The sequence below is a fragment of the Prionailurus bengalensis genome, chromosome F2, assembly GCF_016509475.1.
Source record: "Prionailurus bengalensis isolate Pbe53 chromosome F2, Fcat_Pben_1.1_paternal_pri, whole genome shotgun sequence".
NCBI lineage: Eukaryota > Metazoa > Chordata > Mammalia > Carnivora > Felidae > Prionailurus > Prionailurus bengalensis.
This window is the reverse complement of record NC_057353.1, coordinates 66844519-66864373: the sequence shown is the minus strand read 5'-3', so window position 1 is coordinate 66864373 and position 19855 is coordinate 66844519. Positions and strand designations below refer to the sequence as shown.

At 44.4% G+C, this 19855-nt stretch overlaps 1 protein-coding gene across 1 annotated transcript in view; it reads left to right on the top strand.

Moving 5' to 3' along the window:
* FBXO32 (F-box protein 32) overlaps nucleotides 1-13310 on the top strand; it is a 36207-nt gene extending 22897 nt beyond the window's left edge. Inside the window, exons 7-9 of the mRNA XM_043601701.1 lie at nucleotides 5553-5735; nucleotides 7202-7345; nucleotides 7786-13310. Of these exons, the coding sequence (XP_043457636.1) occupies nucleotides 5553-5735; nucleotides 7202-7345; nucleotides 7786-7875 (417 nt within the window). The 3' untranslated portion in view covers nucleotides 7876-13310. The remainder of the gene's footprint in view (nucleotides 1-5552; nucleotides 5736-7201; nucleotides 7346-7785) is intronic.
* The last annotated feature ends 6545 nt before the right edge of the window (nucleotides 13311-19855 follow it).

Below are 19855 nucleotides of genomic sequence, written 5' to 3'. Positions count from 1 at the left end.
AGCAAAAAAAAAAAAAAAAAAAGCCCTATATTACAATGAAACTACTATAACTATAAGTAGTGTCTTTTGACTTTTACAACATAATTTGGCCCCCAGCTCTTGTCTTCTTAATAGCGAGCAGCAGGACGAAGGCACACAAAAATGTGAGAAAGACACTGCTGTAATCTCTAAGGCTCGCTAATGGACAGGCATACTTAGACCGCTCACATAGCGCTCGACTCCCATATCTAATCACCCACCGCACTGTTCTAAGTGGTTCCGGGACCCAAGCTGATAAAGTTTGGGTCCGCCCCATCTCTCAAGGCAGTAGCATGAAAAAAACCTGTTTGACCTCTTTTTTTTTTTTTTAATTTTTTTTCAACGTTTATTTATTTTTGGGACACAGAGAGACAGAGCATGAAGGGGGGAGGGGCAGAGAGAGAGGGAGACACAGAATCGGAAACAGGCTCCAGGCTCCGAGCCATCAGCCCAGAGCCCGACGCGGGGCTCGAACTCGCGGACCACGAGATCGTGACCTGGCTGAAGTCGGATGCTTAACCGACTGCGCCACCCAGGCGCCCCTGACCTCTTTTAAATAATTACTTTACTAACAAAGTTTTCAAAATGTAGCATCCTTGACTTTGGTGTTAACACCCTCTCTAAGACTTAGTTTCTCAAACCCTGAAACAAGGGGAATAATTAGAAGCCTCAGAATTATGTGACTTCCTTAGTCACGTAGGCTACAACTCCCACACTTACACACACACACACACACACACACACACACACAAACACACACACACACACACACACACACAGCAGAGCTCAAGCCCAGATAATCTTTCAAAAGCTATCTCAATTATTTGACTATTTTAAGAGAGTACATTCTGAACCTTTACCTAGTTTATTCCAATAATTTACCCCAATCCCTTCTCTCAGGTATGGGCATAGTTTGACAACGTGAACTTGTGACCCAGATTCCCAGCTTATCTCTCCCAGAAAATTCACTTACACCTTCTACCTGATTTCTGGTATTCTGTGTAGCCTGGACTTCATACTTTTTTTTTTTTTTTTTTTTTTGGTCTAAGCCCAGGAGAGAATTACCCAGCCAGTGATCTAAATGAGCAAGTCCATTTGTCTCAAGGGCATCTTCTCCCAGGGGAATTTGGGACACTGTTTAGATGATCACACTTGCCTAGAGCTTGCCTCTGTTCCCTCTGTCCACACCACAGGAGCCCCATGGGCTTACTTACCTAGAACCACCCCCTTAATTGACCCATGGACACCGGAAGATAGCCATTGTAGTTACTCTAACCCTTCATGGAGTGAGAGGGGAGTGGGGACCAGAGAAGCCCAGTGACTTAGGCCAAAACCGGGACTCTCTATTCCTCACACGGCAAAGCTTTCTTAACGTCAGAGATTTCCAAACTTCTTTTCAATCCAGCTTTCTTCCAACTATTTATTCCATGATCCAGCTTTTCGCAACCTTTTAAGTCCAGCGCAATCCTGTGCAGGACAGATCAGACACGGAAGTTCATCTCACTCGCCCCTCTGCTCCTGGCACTACAGCCAGGCCAAGCTATTCCCTGCCCCTTCCAAGCTTGGTCCCGCCTCCCCAGACCATCCGATCCACGGAAACCACTCTCCCCTCACCTTCTTCAGAGTGGTTATTGCTATGTGAAATTATCTCCTGCCTGGTTCCACTTCCCTGCCTCCATCCACTGGCTTCTGAGCACCGCAGGGAAAGACCCCACCATCTTGCTCCCTCTCTGTTCCCTCTTCCTTGCTCAGAGCAGAAGGCAGTCAGTAAATCTGAGACGAATGGATGAACAATTGAAGGGAAGTCCCCCACCACCTGCCTGAAATAACTCGTGCAGTGTTTGGGGGAATATAGATGGAAAATACTGCCCTGGGTTAGGGATGATGATAAACATTTACCAATTGCCGAATTTGGGGTGAGTTAGTCAGCATCTCCGGGCCCCGTTTGGAAAATAAAGGCAGTAATACTGATCTCCTAGCCCTAGTGTAGGATTTAATAACCTATAGAAAGTACTTGGAACAGTGCCTGACATGTAGTAAGTCTTTAAATGGGTCAGCTCTTATTATTACTAACGGCTCACTCTGCGGCCGGCTTTCTTCCAAGTCTTTCATATTGTATTAATTAATAATTGTAAGTAGGGGTCTTTATGATAGCTCATTTTCACTGGGCACTGGGCTAAGTACTTCTGTGCATTATCTCTTCCACCCTGCCCGGCAACACTATAAGATATACATTTCCTCATTTTATAAATGAGAAAAATTAGACTGCATAGTTAAGAATAGCTGGCTGGTGCCTTGATACAGATCAGATGTAGCAGTATGGGGACTGAACCTCAGGCCTGGCTACAGAGACCGCGCCTCTACCCATACTCTCTGCTCCCCTCTGCCCTCCTTCCCAGCCCTCCTTGCTCTGAGCCAGTGATTTTGAGAGCAGAGATGGGAACCCATGGAGCCCTAAAGAGCTTGTCACACAAATGCCCAACTCTCTGGAGGAAAGAAAGAGAGAAGGGACTTTGTTACTTCAGTGTGGACTATATTTTAAAGCCAACTTTTTAACAGTTTGGACCAAAGAGAAGTATGTTATCACACAAAAACGTTAAGGTGACATTCACACTAATTGCTTTCTATTTGCCAAAGTCCTAGCACTATCTTCCCGGCATATAATCTCGTTTCCCTTCAAAATTTCATCTCTAATTACATGGAGCCAATGATGTTTGGCAAAAATAATTAATAGGATAAAGGATGAAGGGGGAAAAAAAAAGAGAACTGGTTTGGAGAGGAGAAAAATCAAATAGAGCCACAGAGTGCTGTGGGCAAGGCAGGGTTTGGGAGCATGTAGGGGATATAGAGAATCCATAAAAGGATTTTTTTTTCCCCAATGTTTGTTTATTTTTCAGAGAGAGAGAGAGAGAGTGTGTGCATGAGCAAGCATGGGTGGGGGAGGGGCAGAGAGAGAGGGAGACAGAATCTGAAGCAGGCTCCAGGCTCTGAGCTGTCAGCACAGAACCCTATGTGGGGCTCAAACCCACCAACCGCGAGATCATGACCTGAGCCGAAGTCAAATGCTTAACCGACTGAACCACCCAGGCACCCCTAAAAGGATTTTTGCCAAATGCTTGACTGGAAGAACAAAAGTGACTTATTTTTCTTATATATTTACATTCAAAAAGAAGAAGGCATATAAGCAGTTAACCATTTATCAGGAGTAAGGGCTCAGCATGGGGTCTGGGCAAATATTTTGGAAAAGTTCAGGTTTGAAAATTTGAGAGTGAACTCTGCCAAGTGGACTTTAATAGGAGTTCATGTAATAATTGGCCTGGGAGTTTTAACCAAAAAAGTAGATGCTTTGAAGTGCTGGAAACAAAAAGAAAATTTCGTGGCAGTTTTATTAGCTCACATGATCACCAGCAGATGATAAACGACAAATAGGTCTAGAGCCTTCAGCAGCCCGGCAAAGTCCTGAATTTTGCAAACAATTGAAAGTTCAGCCCAGCAGCCTGAACAATTTAAATTGTCAAGTCACAGACTTTCTGATGAGTTAAGAGGCTGAAGCCGATCCACATCCGAGATTGTCGGAGCTAGAAGGGATCTTCAGAGTCTTCTAAGCTCATTCATTTTGGACATGGGGAAACTGAGACCCAGAGTCCCCAAGGACACCTGGGATCCAGATCTGCTTGTCCATTCGGTGTATCTCTCATGTCACCTGCCATTCTTCTCCACAGTCCAACTTCCCAAGGCCCCCTGCCACTTCCCATATTCCCTCTACACACCTCTCCTGCTTGGCAAGGGACACAGGTGGGAGTCAATAAGACTGCATACCCCCTGGAATCCTGGGCGGCTGGGGGGCTTTGATGTCCCTCGAACAGAGTAGTTCCCTAAAAATTTGAGGAGGGGACTCAATACCCTTTGACAAGATAGTTTTCCCTGAGCTAAGGAAGGGCTTCTTCATCCTCTATTTTTTTCCCTTGAACGTTCCCCCCCCCCCCCCACCGCCAGATGTGACAGAGCACTGAGCTAAAAATGTCCATAGTCCAAAATCAAGAGCACACCCAGGTCTAGCGTGAGAAGGACAAAGAACCACAATTTTGGATGATTTGTGCTGACTTTATATCCAAATGGCAGCATCCAGATGCTGTTCAAGACATATCAGCAAATACTACTGAGGACCTCCTCCATACAGACTGTTGCCAGAGCACTCTGTGCTTACTTCCTGGTCAGCACTTAACATACTGCTCTATAATTATTTGCTTATGTTTCTGAGTATCTTGCCAGCCTAAGGAACCCATTCCAACTCCAGTACCAGGCCACAGCAGGCCCTCAAAAGAGGTGGTTTGTGCTGGGCTAGGCTGCAAGGGATATGAAATTAGACCCCGCCACCCCCCCCCCCTTCAAGGTTCAAAGTGTAGATGGGATAACATAAGCCCATCAAAATTTAAACAATAAATGTAAAAGTAAACAGTAAATACAAAATTAAAGTTCAGGCTTATAGTAGAGGTTTCTGATTAACAGCCTGTGTATTATTATCCACAAAGAGTTTTTTAAATGTCCCATGGAGCCCTAGGTTTGAAGAGAGATGCTCTAATGGATGGAATGGATGGTGTCACTTAGGTCAGAAGGTTCTGGACGAGTTAGTCCCAAAGCGCACATGCATGTGCACATACACCCAGGCACAGGGTCTTTTTGTTGCTGTTTTTTTTTTTTACCTCCTTAATTATTAAGGTTTTGTTCATCCCTCAGGTACTTATTGGGTGCCACTCTATGCTAGGCACAAAGGAGACGGCAATGACAAAAGACAAAAAGTCCGGCCCCCATGGAGCTTACCTTCAGCAGGAACGTTCCTTTAAGCTTTCTTTGGGAAAATGCCTTACATAACAAAAAGGCGCTGGTTCCAAAAGTACCCGAGAGAGACCATGGGAGTTCCAGGAAGATGCAGTGAAAGAGGGCTGGGGTAGTCACAAACGCAGAAAAGGCCTTTCGGAGGAAACAAGTAGACGCTGGATCTGAGGGAAAGTAATTGGGATGGGCAGAGAGGCCTGGGGAGAGCAGGGGCCCACGGGCAGCACGTTTGGGCACAGGTGAGAAAGCCCGCTTAGAGATGGGTTGTCAGGAGGGGCAGTGACAGAGCCAACTCAGGCGGCAGGGGCGGGTGGCGCCCTGTCCCAGGCACCCCGCCCTTTAAGAAGGTAGCGAATCTCGTCGCAGAGTGAACTGAGTGGAGCACCAGAATCGAACATGTGCTGTGCTGCTCAGAGGATCGTTAAAAGTATAAAGCTTTGTCAGTCTCAGGAAAATCCCTCTGGCACCCTTCAGCTCGAGCTGTTCAGGGCTGTTCTTGTGGGTCTCGGCCACGGGTCCTGCATTTAGGGCATTTCTGCATTTAAAGTGGGGAGAATTGCTGCTTCTAATCTCTGATCAAAAAACCAACTTGAGGGTAGAGGACGAGGGGACAGCTGCATCCCTGGAGGGTGTCACCTGGTGATCCGCTGCCCTCCCGCCCTGCAGCCCACAACTTAACATCATCCTTCTCCCCACAGCCTGCCTTCAAGGGCCTCACCTTCACCGACCTGCCTTTATGCTTACAACTGAACATCATGCAGAGGCTGAGTGACGGGCGGGACCTGGTCAGCCTGGGCCAGGTGGCTCCTGACCTGCACGTGCTCAGTGAGGACCGTCTGCTGTGGAAAAGGCTCTGCCAATACCACTTCTCTGAGCGGCAGGTCAGGGGGCCCAGCGGGCAGTCCTTCCTTCTCTCCCTTCTCTGTCCCCCACCCTCAGACGTCCTTGGCATTCTTCTCGCACTTTAGGCATGGGTGCCCACCCTCCAGGGCTTCCTGGCCAACTGGAAAGCAACAGTACAGGGAGTTTCTAAATAACATATGTGAGGGTTTCCCTTAAGGTGATTTTGATGGGGAAAAAAAAAAAACTTACTTTTTTTTTTAATGTTTATTTTTGAGATGGAGACGACATGCGAGCAGAGGAGGGGCAGAGAGAGAGAGAGAGAGAGAGACAGAATCTGAAGCAGGCTCTAGGCTCTGAGCTGTCAGCACAGAGCCCAATGCAGGGCTCGAACCCACGAACCGCGAGATCATGACCTGAACCGAAGTCGGATGCTGAACCGACTGAGCCACTCAGGCTCCCCCACCAACTTACATTTTTAACCTATATGCACACTTTGCAATTTGCTTTAAAAAGTTCATAAAGGGGGCGCCTGGGTGGCTCAGTCAGTTAAGCATCTGTCTCTTGATTTGGGCTCATGTCCTGATGTCACAGTTCGTGGGATAGAGCCCGGCTTCAGGCTCTGCACTGCTTAGGATTCTCTCTCTCCCTCTCTCTCTCTGCCCCTCCCCTGCATTCATTCTCTCTCTCTCTCTCTCTCTCTCTGTCTCTGTCTCTCTCTCTCTCTCTCAAAAAGAAACATTTTTTAAAAGTTCCTGAAGTGGCATCAATCCTCCTTTTCTATAACAAAGTAACTTACAAAAGTCACTTATTTTCATGATATTTTACAGCTGATGTACTTTTACAGGTATTATTTCATTTTAGTCTAATGACCCAGGGTGGAGTAGGTATCATTATGCTCACTTTAAACAGATGAGGGGGCTCAGACCACAGGTGGCTAAGTGACTGTCCAAACTAGGGGAATGGCTCTCGAGGTGAAGAAACCGGCCTTGAATCTGAATTTGAACTGGGGCCTTCTGACACCCGAGGAGTCCTGTTTCCCCTCCTCGTGCTGCCTCAGATTTTTTTTTCCCCAACTTCTTTATATAGACGTGTGAGTTCAACAAGTTCTGTTCATGAAGCCACTAATATTTAGATCTAGATTAGAGGCACTATGCCAAGGAGTCACCGCATTTCCCGGGAAATAATCACTCAAGTCTACAGCTAAGAAAAGATTGAAGGTGTTTATGGAGATTACCTAAACTTTAAAGGACCATCCAAATATAATTTAGTAGAGGTCACTAGTAAGATGTCACCATCCACCTGTTTCTTTTAAAGACTGGTAAAAGCTACCGTTTAACTGGGTAGAGCTTAGAAGTTCCCTCTTTATATCTTGGCTATTTTTTCCCTGGAAATTGCAGGACACAGATGAAAAAGGGGAAGGAGGGTGGGAACAGAACTTTTCAGAACCAGAAAACCACAAGCCATGTTCTTGATGAACAACTATCTGTATTTGTTTGCAATTTAGATCCGCAAGCGATTAATTTTGTCAGACAAAGGACAGCTGGATTGGAAGAAGATGTATTTTAAACTTGTGCGATGTTACCCACGGAAAGAGCAGTATGGAGACACCCTTCAGCTTTGCAGACACTGTCACATTCTCTCCTGGAAGGTATGTGTCTCCAGTGGTTGCCACAGACCCCCAGCCCAGCCCCTAGGAGCCAGCAGCACTGCCAAAGCCGTTCCTACTCCTTTCCTGCTCTTCCCCTCTGCAGCCCCCAGCTGAAGGTGTAGGGAAACTGAGTCAGTGCCTGGGGAAAAAAACTTTCAAAGACATTCATTTCCTCCACCCCCTTACATATATTTTTTTTATATTTATGTATGTATATTTTATGTGTGTATATATATATTTTTTATGCATCCCACCCACCTGCAAATTCTCCCATCTCTTTGGGCATAGGCATACACACACACACAGCTCTCTAGTTTTGCATAACTCACGGCATTCTTGACAGAGGAATGTTGCTGTGAGGTTGGGAAATGACTCACGGTGCTAACAAGCCAGCAGGATGCTTCTGAGAACCTAAACCTACCCATGATGTTCCTTTCCAGGGCACTGACCACCCGTGCACAGCCAATAACCCAGAGAGCTGCTCCGTTTCCCTTTCACCCCAGGACTTTATCAACTTGTTCAAGTTCTGAATCCCAGCACATGACGACACTTCAGACGGGTTCCCCCGGCTGATTGGATTCTTGGGAATACAGAGTTTGGACACTTCATTTGTAAATAGTGTACATTTGAAATGCTGGCTCAAAACTTCTGAGATAAGTCACTGAGAGGATGTTGGAAGGGGAGAGATGCAGTTGCTGGCTGGGAATTTAAGACTATGGACTTCTCATTAGAATCGGTATGGAAAATCAGAAATGCTGTAAATAAATTTTTTCCCTAACTATTTGCCGGCAAGACTATAAGGGCAGGAATTCAGTTTCATCGGAGAAAATGGAATTTCCTTGACGTTCACTGAAACGCCTTTGTAGTTCCCTAGGGATGTGGAAGAAAAGGGCAGAACTCGAATACAAGATAGAACACTCTCTGTTTACAATGTGAAAATTTGCTTAAAGAAAGGAAGAGAAGAAGAAAACTTCATTATATATGAGAAGTCCCCGCGCTTTGGTTTCGATTTTGGGGGGTTTGTTTTAAAAAGGCAAAGGAAGCACCACCCATCTTAACCCGTGTGGGCACAAGGCCTTATCTTGCAAATATATCACACAATAGTCTACCTCGGAAAGTATGCAATGCCCTCTCTGACAAAGCGCATTGTCCAGTAGGCAGTGTCTGTTTTTCTTGGTTTTTCATCACCTGAAAGTGGTTTCAATAGGAAAGGGATACTGGAGGCAATCCTCATCATGCTTGAGACTTCCTTTTTAGGCGAATAAGCACTTCAGAGTTGCCTCTTTTCTAGAACAGCCCCACAGCGCGTATGCCTCTTTCCCTTTCGTGCTGTAGCTCATTCAGGGCAACATAAGGCCAATTAAAAACAGTCCCAGAGGAAGTCCTACCGCAGAAAAGATAGAATTAGTCACCCAATAGCTGTGAAGACTTTCTATTCCTGTTTAACTTCTTGGTTTGTCTGGGCTTCCTGGAATATCTTCACGGATAAGCATATCTGTGGACTGGTCGGAGCCGGAGTGCTGATAAAAGCTTGTAAAACAGGTTTTACATATCAGTTAAACGTGTTTCCAGCTGCTGTTCCTCATGACAGGGGATGAGTTGAGGGGCTTTGTTTTCTTTTTGCCCAACATCAAAATTCAGTCAACCTAAGCTAGCACTTCTTGCAAGGATGACAAGAGAAAGCCTGGAGTTCCAATCACAGGGAACAGAAGTACTGTGAGTTCATCCTACACTTGCTACATACCCCTGGGGATCTTGCGAGGCAAATATCAGCAGGTAGCTGTGTAGAGGAAAGGGAATCTCAGGACTTAATGAGTTCATTGTCAAATATTCCTGGGATGGGGTAGGGGATGTTTGGTTTTTTTTACTTTTTATAGAACTTTGCTTTTCTACAACAATGTACATATCTTGGCAGTTGTATTTGCTTCATGCTTTTTTTTTTTTCTCTCTCACGCAAATAAAGTTGCCACTCTGCATGGCCTTGGCACATAGGTGAAGCAGAGATAGGAAACTTGCTCACATTCACATTGAAGAACAGGGTATCCTTAGGGGTTGAACCTTGGGGTGACCAGATGAGGGGAGAGATGGTTAAGCACGTACAGAAACGAGGCAAGGGACCGGCCGGTGATGCGAAGTCCCTTCATGCCCATCCGTCAGTGCACAGTCCACGACTCAGCATCCCAAAGAGAAGTCAACCATTAGTCCCCTCACTTTGCAATGCCTGTGTCTACACCCCAGGGTGTCTCCACATTTCTTTTCCTCATCACCCCTGACAGAAGAAAAAATTAAATTGAATTTAAATTCTCCCCACTGTGACAAATATTAAAGAATAAGATTTTGTTGGGTAAGGTTGAGCTTTAGGAACCCCTGTATTACCTGATGGGATTTTTGCTTCCCCTTCCCCCCTGAGTCAGAGTCACATTGAGGATGCAGGGCCTAAGTGGTGAATAAAAAGCTGGCACTTCTATAATTCAGAGACGTGCCCTCAAATGTCTCGGCTTCCTTAAAGATGTGGGGCAGAGCTGGGTTAATTGTTGCTCTAGATGCTGGAACCTTTAGCTCTGACATTTTTAGGTTTAGGCATCCATGGCCTTCCACATCTGCCCATCAACTCATGACCTCTGCCCCTTCGTGCTGATCAGGGAGGTGGAAACTCCTGGGTACCCTCAGGTTTACAGTCCCGGAAATGTTGCCTGCTTTCGACTGTCAGCACAAAACTGCCAAACCAGTCTCATCTGGACTTTGTGCAATGCCCACGATTGCACATCATCTGCCAGGCAGCAAGGCACATCTGTGCAGGATGACTCCTACTGCCAAGCGGTGGGGTTATGGTTTTCTGAGATGTTTACCTTGATGGTGCCTCTGGGCTCTCCCCATCTCTGTTGGCATTTTGGAGGTGGTGTGAAACAGAGTCAAGGAAAAATTTTAAGGAAGAAAAGAGAAGAAACCAATGCTCTTGGTTCTCTTTCATTGGGAGAGGAGAATAAGAAAGGAAATGGCAGGTGGAGAGGGACGGGGGAAGGAATAGAAATGGCCTATCTTTGATGCTGTGGTTTGTGTGAAGGTATTGGAGAAGAACATAGTGGGTTCAGGGCATCTGTGTTGGCACCACATGGCAGCTGTTAAGCATGGTCAGAGCCTCCCATGTAAGTAAAGTGAGTGAAAAAGAAAATACTTGTTCCCTGGGTACCAATCATCTAGAGAATTTCTATTGGCAAACCCTCTCGGGACAACCTAACCTCAAAACAAAACAAACAAAACAAAACAAAACAAAACAAAACACACAAAGAATCCCTGTCTTCCAAACTACTGGTCTAAAAGCCAGAGGGACAGGACGATGGAAATTGCTGGAAGAAATAGAAAGCTCTCCTCTCTTTGCTGTACCTACCTACTACCCCCGACCCCAACCCTGTGATGTAGAATTTGAAATTGATGTCGACTATGAAGTAATGCGGACTTCCAGAGAAAGAAGGAGTGTGTCCAGGGCAGTGTGAGGAAGTCCACAGGGATGTTCTGTATGATGAGCTGGTCCAACATAAAGGTGTATGAGCAGTGAGCCTAGAGTCTCTTAAGAGTAAGGCACAACGTTTGGGGAAAGAATATGTGAGTGCTCACTTCATAGCAAGATCCGGAAGAAGATCCAATGACATCTTAAGCCAGGTTGCATTATTAATGCTATTACTCTGAGGAGACAGACCAGTGGCGTGGGAGGGTAAGTGGCATAAAATACAAAGTGAAAAACATCCCCAGGGCATCGGGTATGAGATGACATTTGTTCAGTAATGATCAATTTTATATTGAAGTGGCTGGGAGGAGATACTTGAGATGCGCTGGGTTGACATTGCAGAACACTCAGCAACAGTGGGCCTTCCTTGGGGACATGACTTGGTAAGTTGTGTACTGTGTTACCACCATGATTCTCCGTGGATTCAAAAACTTTGCTCATAAGGAGCCTATGATTAACAGAGGCTCTGTTTTTCTGTTGTTTTCTATGTGGGAGAAGGGAGGGGGCTTAGAGTATCATTTGTCTAAGCAAGTGGAGTGATTCACAAGGTCAATCATTTCAAGACATGTTCAACAATGTATCATTTGTAGCACTCAATACAATGTTTATCATAAAATAGGCACCTGAGTTTATATTTTTCTGCCAGGCTTTAGGGCAATAATGTTTTGCTATGCACTCTATTTTGTGTGAATTTTTTTAAACTGTAATTTTATGTGTGAATTTTTTTTAACTAAACTATATCAAACATATTCTATGTGGACATCTGGGTGTTTTTTTTTGTTTTTTGTTTTTATCTGTTTCCAACTCTCTGAGTCTGTGAACCATCGTTCTGACTGGATGCTGGCCTAAAATCCTATTAGTGTTTAAACAGACCTCAGAAACACCCTGAACCTCTAGACAAACGCAAAGCCGTGGCTCTTTGATATATCTTGGGCTCTTGATGTCTTCAGTAAACAAGATCGTAACTCCTTTAAACTCCACGTTTTCTCTAGAGGCTTTCTTCTCTTTTTTTTAATTTTTTTTAATTTTTTTTTTTATTTTTAAGAAGAGTAAACCCTCTGTGGTTTTCCAAAGGAAGGAAACTCCTATCCCAGACTTTAATGCTAGAAGGGAAATGAAAGATGGTGGAGTCTGGCATTCCTTCTGCCTTTCAGCATGAGGTAGTGGGTGCACAATATTCAGGGGACAAGTCTGAGCCCATCTGGTACTCAGTGGTAGACCTGAGTATAAACCTGGGACTTTCTGAGGTCTTTACTTTGTGCCCCCTACCCAGCATCTTTTGCTATGTCTGGAGACACGTGATACCTGACCTGAATCTTCTCAACACCTTCGCCGTGGAAGGCAAGCATGAGAGTCCGGTGTTAGGCATGTGGCCATTATCTTTTCCAAATATTTTAAGCCCCTGGTTCTCTATGGAGAAATTCACATTTCTCCCTGGAGCCACTTAACATTTTTACAAACCTCTGACTCTATTGTGAGGACAGCATTCTAGTGAGTACAACCTGCTCGCCATAAAGTAAGCAGCATGTTCTGACAAATTTACTTTTCCCTGGGTACTTGCATTTTAATTCCAAAAGTGGCCCTTAAGACAGAAAACGGCTGAGCGGCCAGCTTGCTTTCTAGAAACTGAGGTTCTGAAACCAAGCTTGGGAACCAAGCAGATATTTCCTCTCTTAGACTAAGAGGAACATTTAATCCATACCCTCATCTCCCCATCTTCCAGCACCTGGCATGAGATCCAGTGAGCTTCTGTCCCAGTGCAGACCCTCCCACTCTCTGCTAAACCTCATCTTCACTAAGCAAAGAGGGATTATTCCAAGAGGCAGCAAAGAGCGAGGGACCACAGATACTTCTGACTTTGTCTGCTGGACATTTTTCAAAGTGTCTCTGAACTCAGCAAACAAAGCCTCCTGAGAAATCTCTCAAAACTCAGGTCCTGCTCCATTTGTCCAAAAATGGATAGCTGCTCCAAATCTCTGAACTTCTTAAAACTCCATCTGCTACAACATTACTTCTGGAGTCTGAACATGACTTTTTCTGTCTTTGAGTATAGCAATGTTTGTTTAATTAACGATGTACAAGTCTGTTAAACAGAAGGCTCCAAGTACTAGTCTATGCTTGCGAACTCTTGGCACTATCTTTGTTCTACCAAGTGCCAATAACCCTGGCTAAAGGGGGTGTATAGTCAAGTCCACGTCCTAAGTCGAGAAGCTTTACTCCTTTCAATAAAAAAATGCTATAAGGGGTTGAACATTGTAACTAAAAGTATGAGGTTAGACTAATTACATACAAAAAAATGTTTATTTAATATTGTGTGAGCTAAGCCCTCCTGTATAAATTATTTGCACACTTTTCTTGCATGATGAATTGATTTTTTTATAGTTGTTTGTACCAGACGGTGGCATATTTTTGTAAAGATTTTTTTGACACTGAATTGCAATAAATGTTTTTCCAACAACACGCTGGTGCATTTTGGTGCGTGCCAATTCAAGTTGGCTTTCTGAGCACACGGACTACATTTATCTTTTGCCTCGTAAGGCTTATATGCCTTGTCCCAGAAACTTGTTACCGTTGTTGTAAAATTTCTAGGGATATGTAGAAAAATGACCTCCCTGCTGAGTACCAGCCTCAGTCAATAAGACAGAACTGTGCTTAAATGGGATATCTCCACTTACTTGGGTATAACAGAATGATTGGGGACTAGTGAGATGTGAAATCAGTATCAGTTTTTTCATCAACATTTATTGAACAGCTACAATATGCTGGACCCTGTGCGAGGCACTGGGAATAGCATGGTGAACAAGACAGATACAGTCCCTGCCTTCATGGAATTTAGATTCTAGCAGGAAAAACAGACACACACAAAGCAAGTGGGAAAATATTTAATTCATAGTAAGTGCTATAAAGAGAATAAACAAGGGGCACCTGGATGGCTCAGTAGGTTGAGCGTCCGACTTCAGCTCAGATCATGATCTCATGGTCCGTGAGTTCGAGCCCCGCATCGGGCTCTGTGCTGACAGCTCAGAGCCTGGAGCCTGTTTCAGATTCTGTGTCTCCCTCTCTCTGACCCTCCCCCGTTTATGCTCTGTCTCTCTCTGTCTCAAAAGTAAATAAACGTTAAAAAAAAATTTAAAAAAAAAAGAATAAACAAGGGGCTGAGATGCAGAATGTCAAGGGGACCTGCTTTGGACCAGCTGTGCGGGGGGGTGGGGGGTGGGGAGGGGGTCTCTCCAACAAGAGATACTGAAGCTGAGGCCCAGAATGTGAGAAAGAGCCTCCTCCAGAAGAGTGAGGTCATGAGCACTTCAGAAAGAGGGAATGGCTTGTGCAGGGTTCAGATCACGGTCCTGCCACTTACCTGCAGTGTGACCTTGGCCCCCTTGACTCCTCTAGGTCCCAATGTCCTAGACTCCAAAATGGTGAAAATAAATCTATGACTGGGGTTGGGAGGGTTATGTGAACTACCACCAGTAAAATGTGTGGAGCCACACACACATTCAATAAATGCTCATTAAATGTTAACAGTTAACAGTCCCTGAGCGACAAGGGTCTGAGAATTAGGTTGGGAATTGCTCTGCATCTCTCTCTAGTTAGGTGTGATATGCTCGGGTGACCGACATGGTGACTGACTTAATAACACATTTACTCTGGAACACACACTGATCCTGCCACTAACTCTCCATCGGAAAACGACGTAAAAGGTGCATGGGAGTAATCAGAGATTTTTTTTTTAATGTTTATTTGTTTTTGAAAGAGAGCGAGTAGGGGAGGGGCAGAGACACAGGGAGACAGAGGATCCAAAGCGGGCTCCACGCTGACAGCAGAGAGCCGGATGTGGGGCTCAAACTCATGAACCAACTGGGAGATTGTGACCTGAGCCCAAGTCAGAGGCTCAACAGACTGAGCCACCCAGGCGCCCCAAGAGATTTTTTTTTTCCTAATTTCCACCAGGATCACAAAAGCTCACCATTCGCAAAATATCCCACGCACTCTTTGCTCAGACTACTTACTCCATCCACCTAGAATACTCTTCCCCTGCCTCTGACAGATAAGCATCTATTACCCCTTAGGGCCACCTCCTCCCTAAAGCCTCCCCAACTGAGTAAATCTCACCTCCCATAACCCTTCCCTGCATCTAGACTTTGCTACACTGTAGTCTGACGTGGGGGCTATATCATAGTCCCCAGCACAGTGCAGGGGCTGAATGAATTAACACACACATACATTCACAAAATGCTTTTGGAAGTCTTACTGGCCACATACTTACCCTCCACTCCAGTAAGAATCAGTGTGAGTTGATGGACATAGAACTATTTACAGCTTCTCAGTTACAAATAATGGTAGTTGAAAAAATAACAAATGTAGAGACCTAGTTTTCATTAAGGTTTTTTTTAAGTTCAACTAAATCTTTACAAGTCTAGTAAATTTTCATACAAAAGAAAAGGGGCTTTTATTACTGTTTGATAAACTCAAGTTGAATAGACCAAAGTCCTTTTACAAAACAAGTCCCAGGGTGCCTGGGTGGCTCAGTTGGCTGAGTGGCTGACTTCAGCTCAGGTCATGATTTCGCGGTTCATGAGTTCGAGCCCTGCATCGGGGTCTGTGCTGAGCACTCAGAGCCTGGAGCCTGCTTCAGATTCTGTGTCTCCCTCTCTCTCTGCCCCTCCCCAACTCATGTTCTGTCTCTCTCTGTCTCTCAAAAAATAAACATTAAAAAAGAAATTTTAAAAAAACAAGTTCCTTTCATACACTTAATGAAAATTCCTTTTAACATCTTAAAGCTACAATTACAAATCTAGCACATGTGATATATATATATATGCACTTCACATTTTTGCTCAGGTAGGCATCAGCCCTAATAAGTAAAACACTCCCAAGTAAATTAATAAGTTATTACATTTAATAAATTAAGCATAAACATATCTCAAAAACCCTAGCATTGTTAAAACTAGTGAAATCATTATACCTTTCCATTTAAAATCATATCTTATACTAATTACTTATTTTAAATGGAAATCATAGGACTACTAAGGTAGGCAGAATAATGAATCCCCAAAGATGTCCACATCCTAATCCCCAGAACCTGTGACTATGTTACATGGCAAGGGAGAATTTGCAGGTGTGATTAAGGTAAGTGCTTTGAGATGGAGATTCTCCAGGACCACCTGGGTGGGCCCAGTCACAAGGGTCCTTAAAAGTGGAAAAAAGAGAAGAGCACTAGAGGACAGAGTGATGTGATGTACAAAGGGCCCTCCCACCATTGCTGGCTTTGAAGATGGAGAATGGGGGCCATGAGCCAAGGAATGAGAGCACTGTGTATCATCAAGGAAAGGCTAGGAAATTATTCTCCCCCAGAGCTTGCAGAAAGGAACACAGCCCTACCAACACCTTGAACTTAGCCCAGTGAGATCTGTGTCACACTTCTAAAATTCTGATGGATCTGCATTGTTTAAACCACTCAGTTTGTGGTGATTTGTGACAGCACTAACAGGAACTAACATAGTTAATCTGACAGATTTGCCAGCACGTCCAGCAGCCCGCCCTACAAAGCTATCAGTTACAGGGCGCCTGGGAGGCTCAGTCGGTTAAGCGCCCAACTTCGGCTCAGGTCACGATTTCATGGTTTGTGGGTTTGAGCCACCCCCCCCCCCCACTGTCGGGCTTTGCATTGACAGCGTGGACCTTGCTTCTGATTCTCTGTCTCCCTCTCTCTGCCCATCCTCTGTGCGTTCTCTCTCTCAAAAATAAACATTAAAAAAAATTTTTAACTCTATAAAATAAAAAAAGCTATCAGTTCTGACCCTTCTGTGGCATGTCCCCCACCCCAAGCTGAGTGAAGGTCTTTCTGCAAATGAAAGGCACAGCTGTCTTTATAGCCTAATTCAGCAGCAAGAGTTATGTTGACTGCCCAGGTATACGACCTTCAAAGCCAAACAGGAGAGTTCTGCCTGTCAGTGTAGTAGGCGTAAAGTTGTCTCCTGCCCGTCTTACACAGGCTTAATTGAGGTTAACACCAATCACATTCCTGCCCAAGAAACAACACAGACGATCAGCCTTTCAAAGTCTCTCCAATAAGCAATGTTTATGAAGCAGCAGTGTCCCGGCACTAGAGCAGTCATTCAGAAGTATGAGCCCCACCCTTGCCTTCAAGAACTTCTACAGATCTGGTCGGGGGCCTAGGTGGGGCAAGAGAATGTACATCGACTACAACGCAAGATCCAAAGTTGCAGGTGCCCCGAGCGAGGTACAAAGCACCAGAGGAATTCAGAGGGGAGGAAGGGAGTTCATGCTTCTGAAAAGGAACAATGTGGGAGAAGACAAAAGCCCAGAACATACTCCTCCTGAATCTGGAAGCCAGGGGCTGTGGCTTAAAAGCCAGAGACCAAGACTTACCACCCCAGTCTGTTTGGTGGTGCCAATCGGTTTTTTGAAGAAAACACTGAAGGGGGGGCAGATTTCCCTTTTGAGGGGAACTGAAGAAGCTCTTGGTGTTCCCCGGGGGTCCCAGCGCCTGAGCCTTGTTGTTCTCAGAAATTAACAAAAGCGCAGTGAACTCCAGGTTGCTTCAAAGAACTCAGTGATGATCAATTCTGAGTCCACTTGACTAACCCATGGCACTCACTTGTTAGGTCAAACACCAATGTAGACGTTGCTGTGAAGGGAGTTTCTAGGTACGATTAACATTTAAATCAGCAGACCTCGAATAAAACAGATTAACCTCCTTGATGTAGGTGGGCCTTAGCCAGTTGGTGAAGGTCGTAAGAGAAAAAGGCTCATGTCCCCCATCCCCGAAAGAAGGAATTCTCTCTCCAGACTGCCTTCAGGCACAAGACTGCAACATAGGCTCTTCTCTTCTCTGAAAGTCTGTCGACTTTCCTCGCCAATTACAACCTTGTCCGCTCCACAATTGTGTGAGCCAATTCCTTTAAGTAAAGATAGCTAGCGAGCTAGCTAGCTAAATGATAGATAGATAGATAGATAGATAGATAGATAGAAGATAGATTTTAAAGAATAAAATATATAGAATAAAAGAATAAAATATATGTATATCTATATAGAGCTAGAGAGACAGAGAGAGAGAGACAGAGAGAGACAGAGAGAGACAGAGATGCATCCTATTGGTTCTGTTTCTCTGGAGAGCCCTGACTAATACAAGCTCCTAGAAAGAGAACAAGGGTGAGGAAAGTCTTACAGGAAGGCTTCAGAGGGCAGGAGGGAAAGGGAGAAAAACCAGAGATCGGAATCTAGTGGCTGAAGAGGCTGTCAGCCAATTACCACATCCTGAGAAATCCTATCTGGCAGATGCCAAAGAGGGCAGCAAAATAGTCCCTCTTACCCTACATAAAAGTGATGGCTCCCCTTTCTTTGTACTTTTTAAACGTTCAATTGTTTCAATTATATTTTTTTTATGAAAGAAATGTGACCCTTTCCATATCAGCTAGCACCCAGTTGACCTGTCAGCTAACTTTATTTTTTTCAAGCTTTAATTTAAATTCCAGTTGGTTAATATATAGTGTAATATTAATTTCAGATGTACAATATAGTGATTCAACACTTCCATACATCACCCGGTGCTCATCACAAGTGCACTCCTTAATCCCCATCGCCTATTTAATACCCCCACCCACCCTTCTCTGGTAACCATCAGTTTGTTCTCTATCATTAAGAGTGTGTTTCTTGGTTTGCCTCCCCTATTTCTTTTTTTTCCCTTTGCTTGTTTGTTTTTGTTTCTTAAATTCCACATGAGCGAAGTCATATGGTATTTGTCTTTCTCTGACTTTTTTCACTTAGCATAAAATGCTCTCTATGTCGTGGCAAGTGGCAAGATTTCATCTTTTTCATGGATGGGTAATATTCCAACCACACACACAAGCGCGTGCACGCACACACACACACACACACATCTTCTTTATCTGTTCATCAATTGATGGAGACACTTGGGCTGTTTCCATAATTTGCCTATTGTAGATAATGCTACTATAAACATTGGGGTGCATATATCCCTCTGAATTAGTGTTTTTCTGTTCTTTAGGTAAATACTTAATAGTACACTTGCTAGATCATAGGGTAGTTCTATTTTTAACATTTTGAGAAAGCTTCATACTGTTTTCAACAGTAGCTGCACCAACTACATTCCCAACAACAGTGCATAAGGGTTCCCCTTTCTCCACACCCTCACCAACACCTATTGTTTCTTATGTTGTTGATTTTTGCCATTCCTGTGACAGGTGTGAGGTGATAGGGGTTTTTTTTTTAATTAATTAATTAATTAATTAATTTTGAGAGAGAGAGAGAAAGAGAGTGCATGAGAGTGCAAGCAGGGGAGAGGCAGAGAGAGAGGGGGAGAGAAGATCCTAAGCAGGCTCCATGCTGTCTGCACAGAGCCCAACACAGGGCTCAATCTCACGAACCATAAGATCATGACTCGAGCGAAAGTGGGACGCTCCGACGTTACTGACTGAGCCACTCAAGCGGCTCCCATCAGTAAGCATTTTTAAAACAAACCCAATATATGTGTACTTATTAAGTACAGGCAGGCATTGTTATCATTAACATTTCAAGCATAATGAACTCTTAGGGGGACAGTCATCATTAGTAATGATGGATATAAATCCACATTTCAAATAGTTGTGACCACTTCGAACGTTCTAGTCAATTTTTGGTCAGATTTCGTTCGATTATCATTGTTTACACCTGATACTGCAGCCAGTGAAGAGGCCCTCCTAGGAAGGGCCATGTTAATGCTGACATTTTCTTGTTCCTTTATGTATGCAATCACAGTATCTTCACTCTGCTGTTTCTTTGCAAGAACCACCTTAAAGCATGTGTCCATTTTGTGAGGTTTGATTTAAAACTAGATACTATAATCCACGAATCCAGTTAGCCAGGCAGTCAGAAGTTGCAGTATGTCACAATACACCGAAAACAAAGCACTGACTGGCCTCCACTTTGCACTGGGGCCAAGGCACCTTGGGTACGGACATGACACCTGATGTCTGATCGGT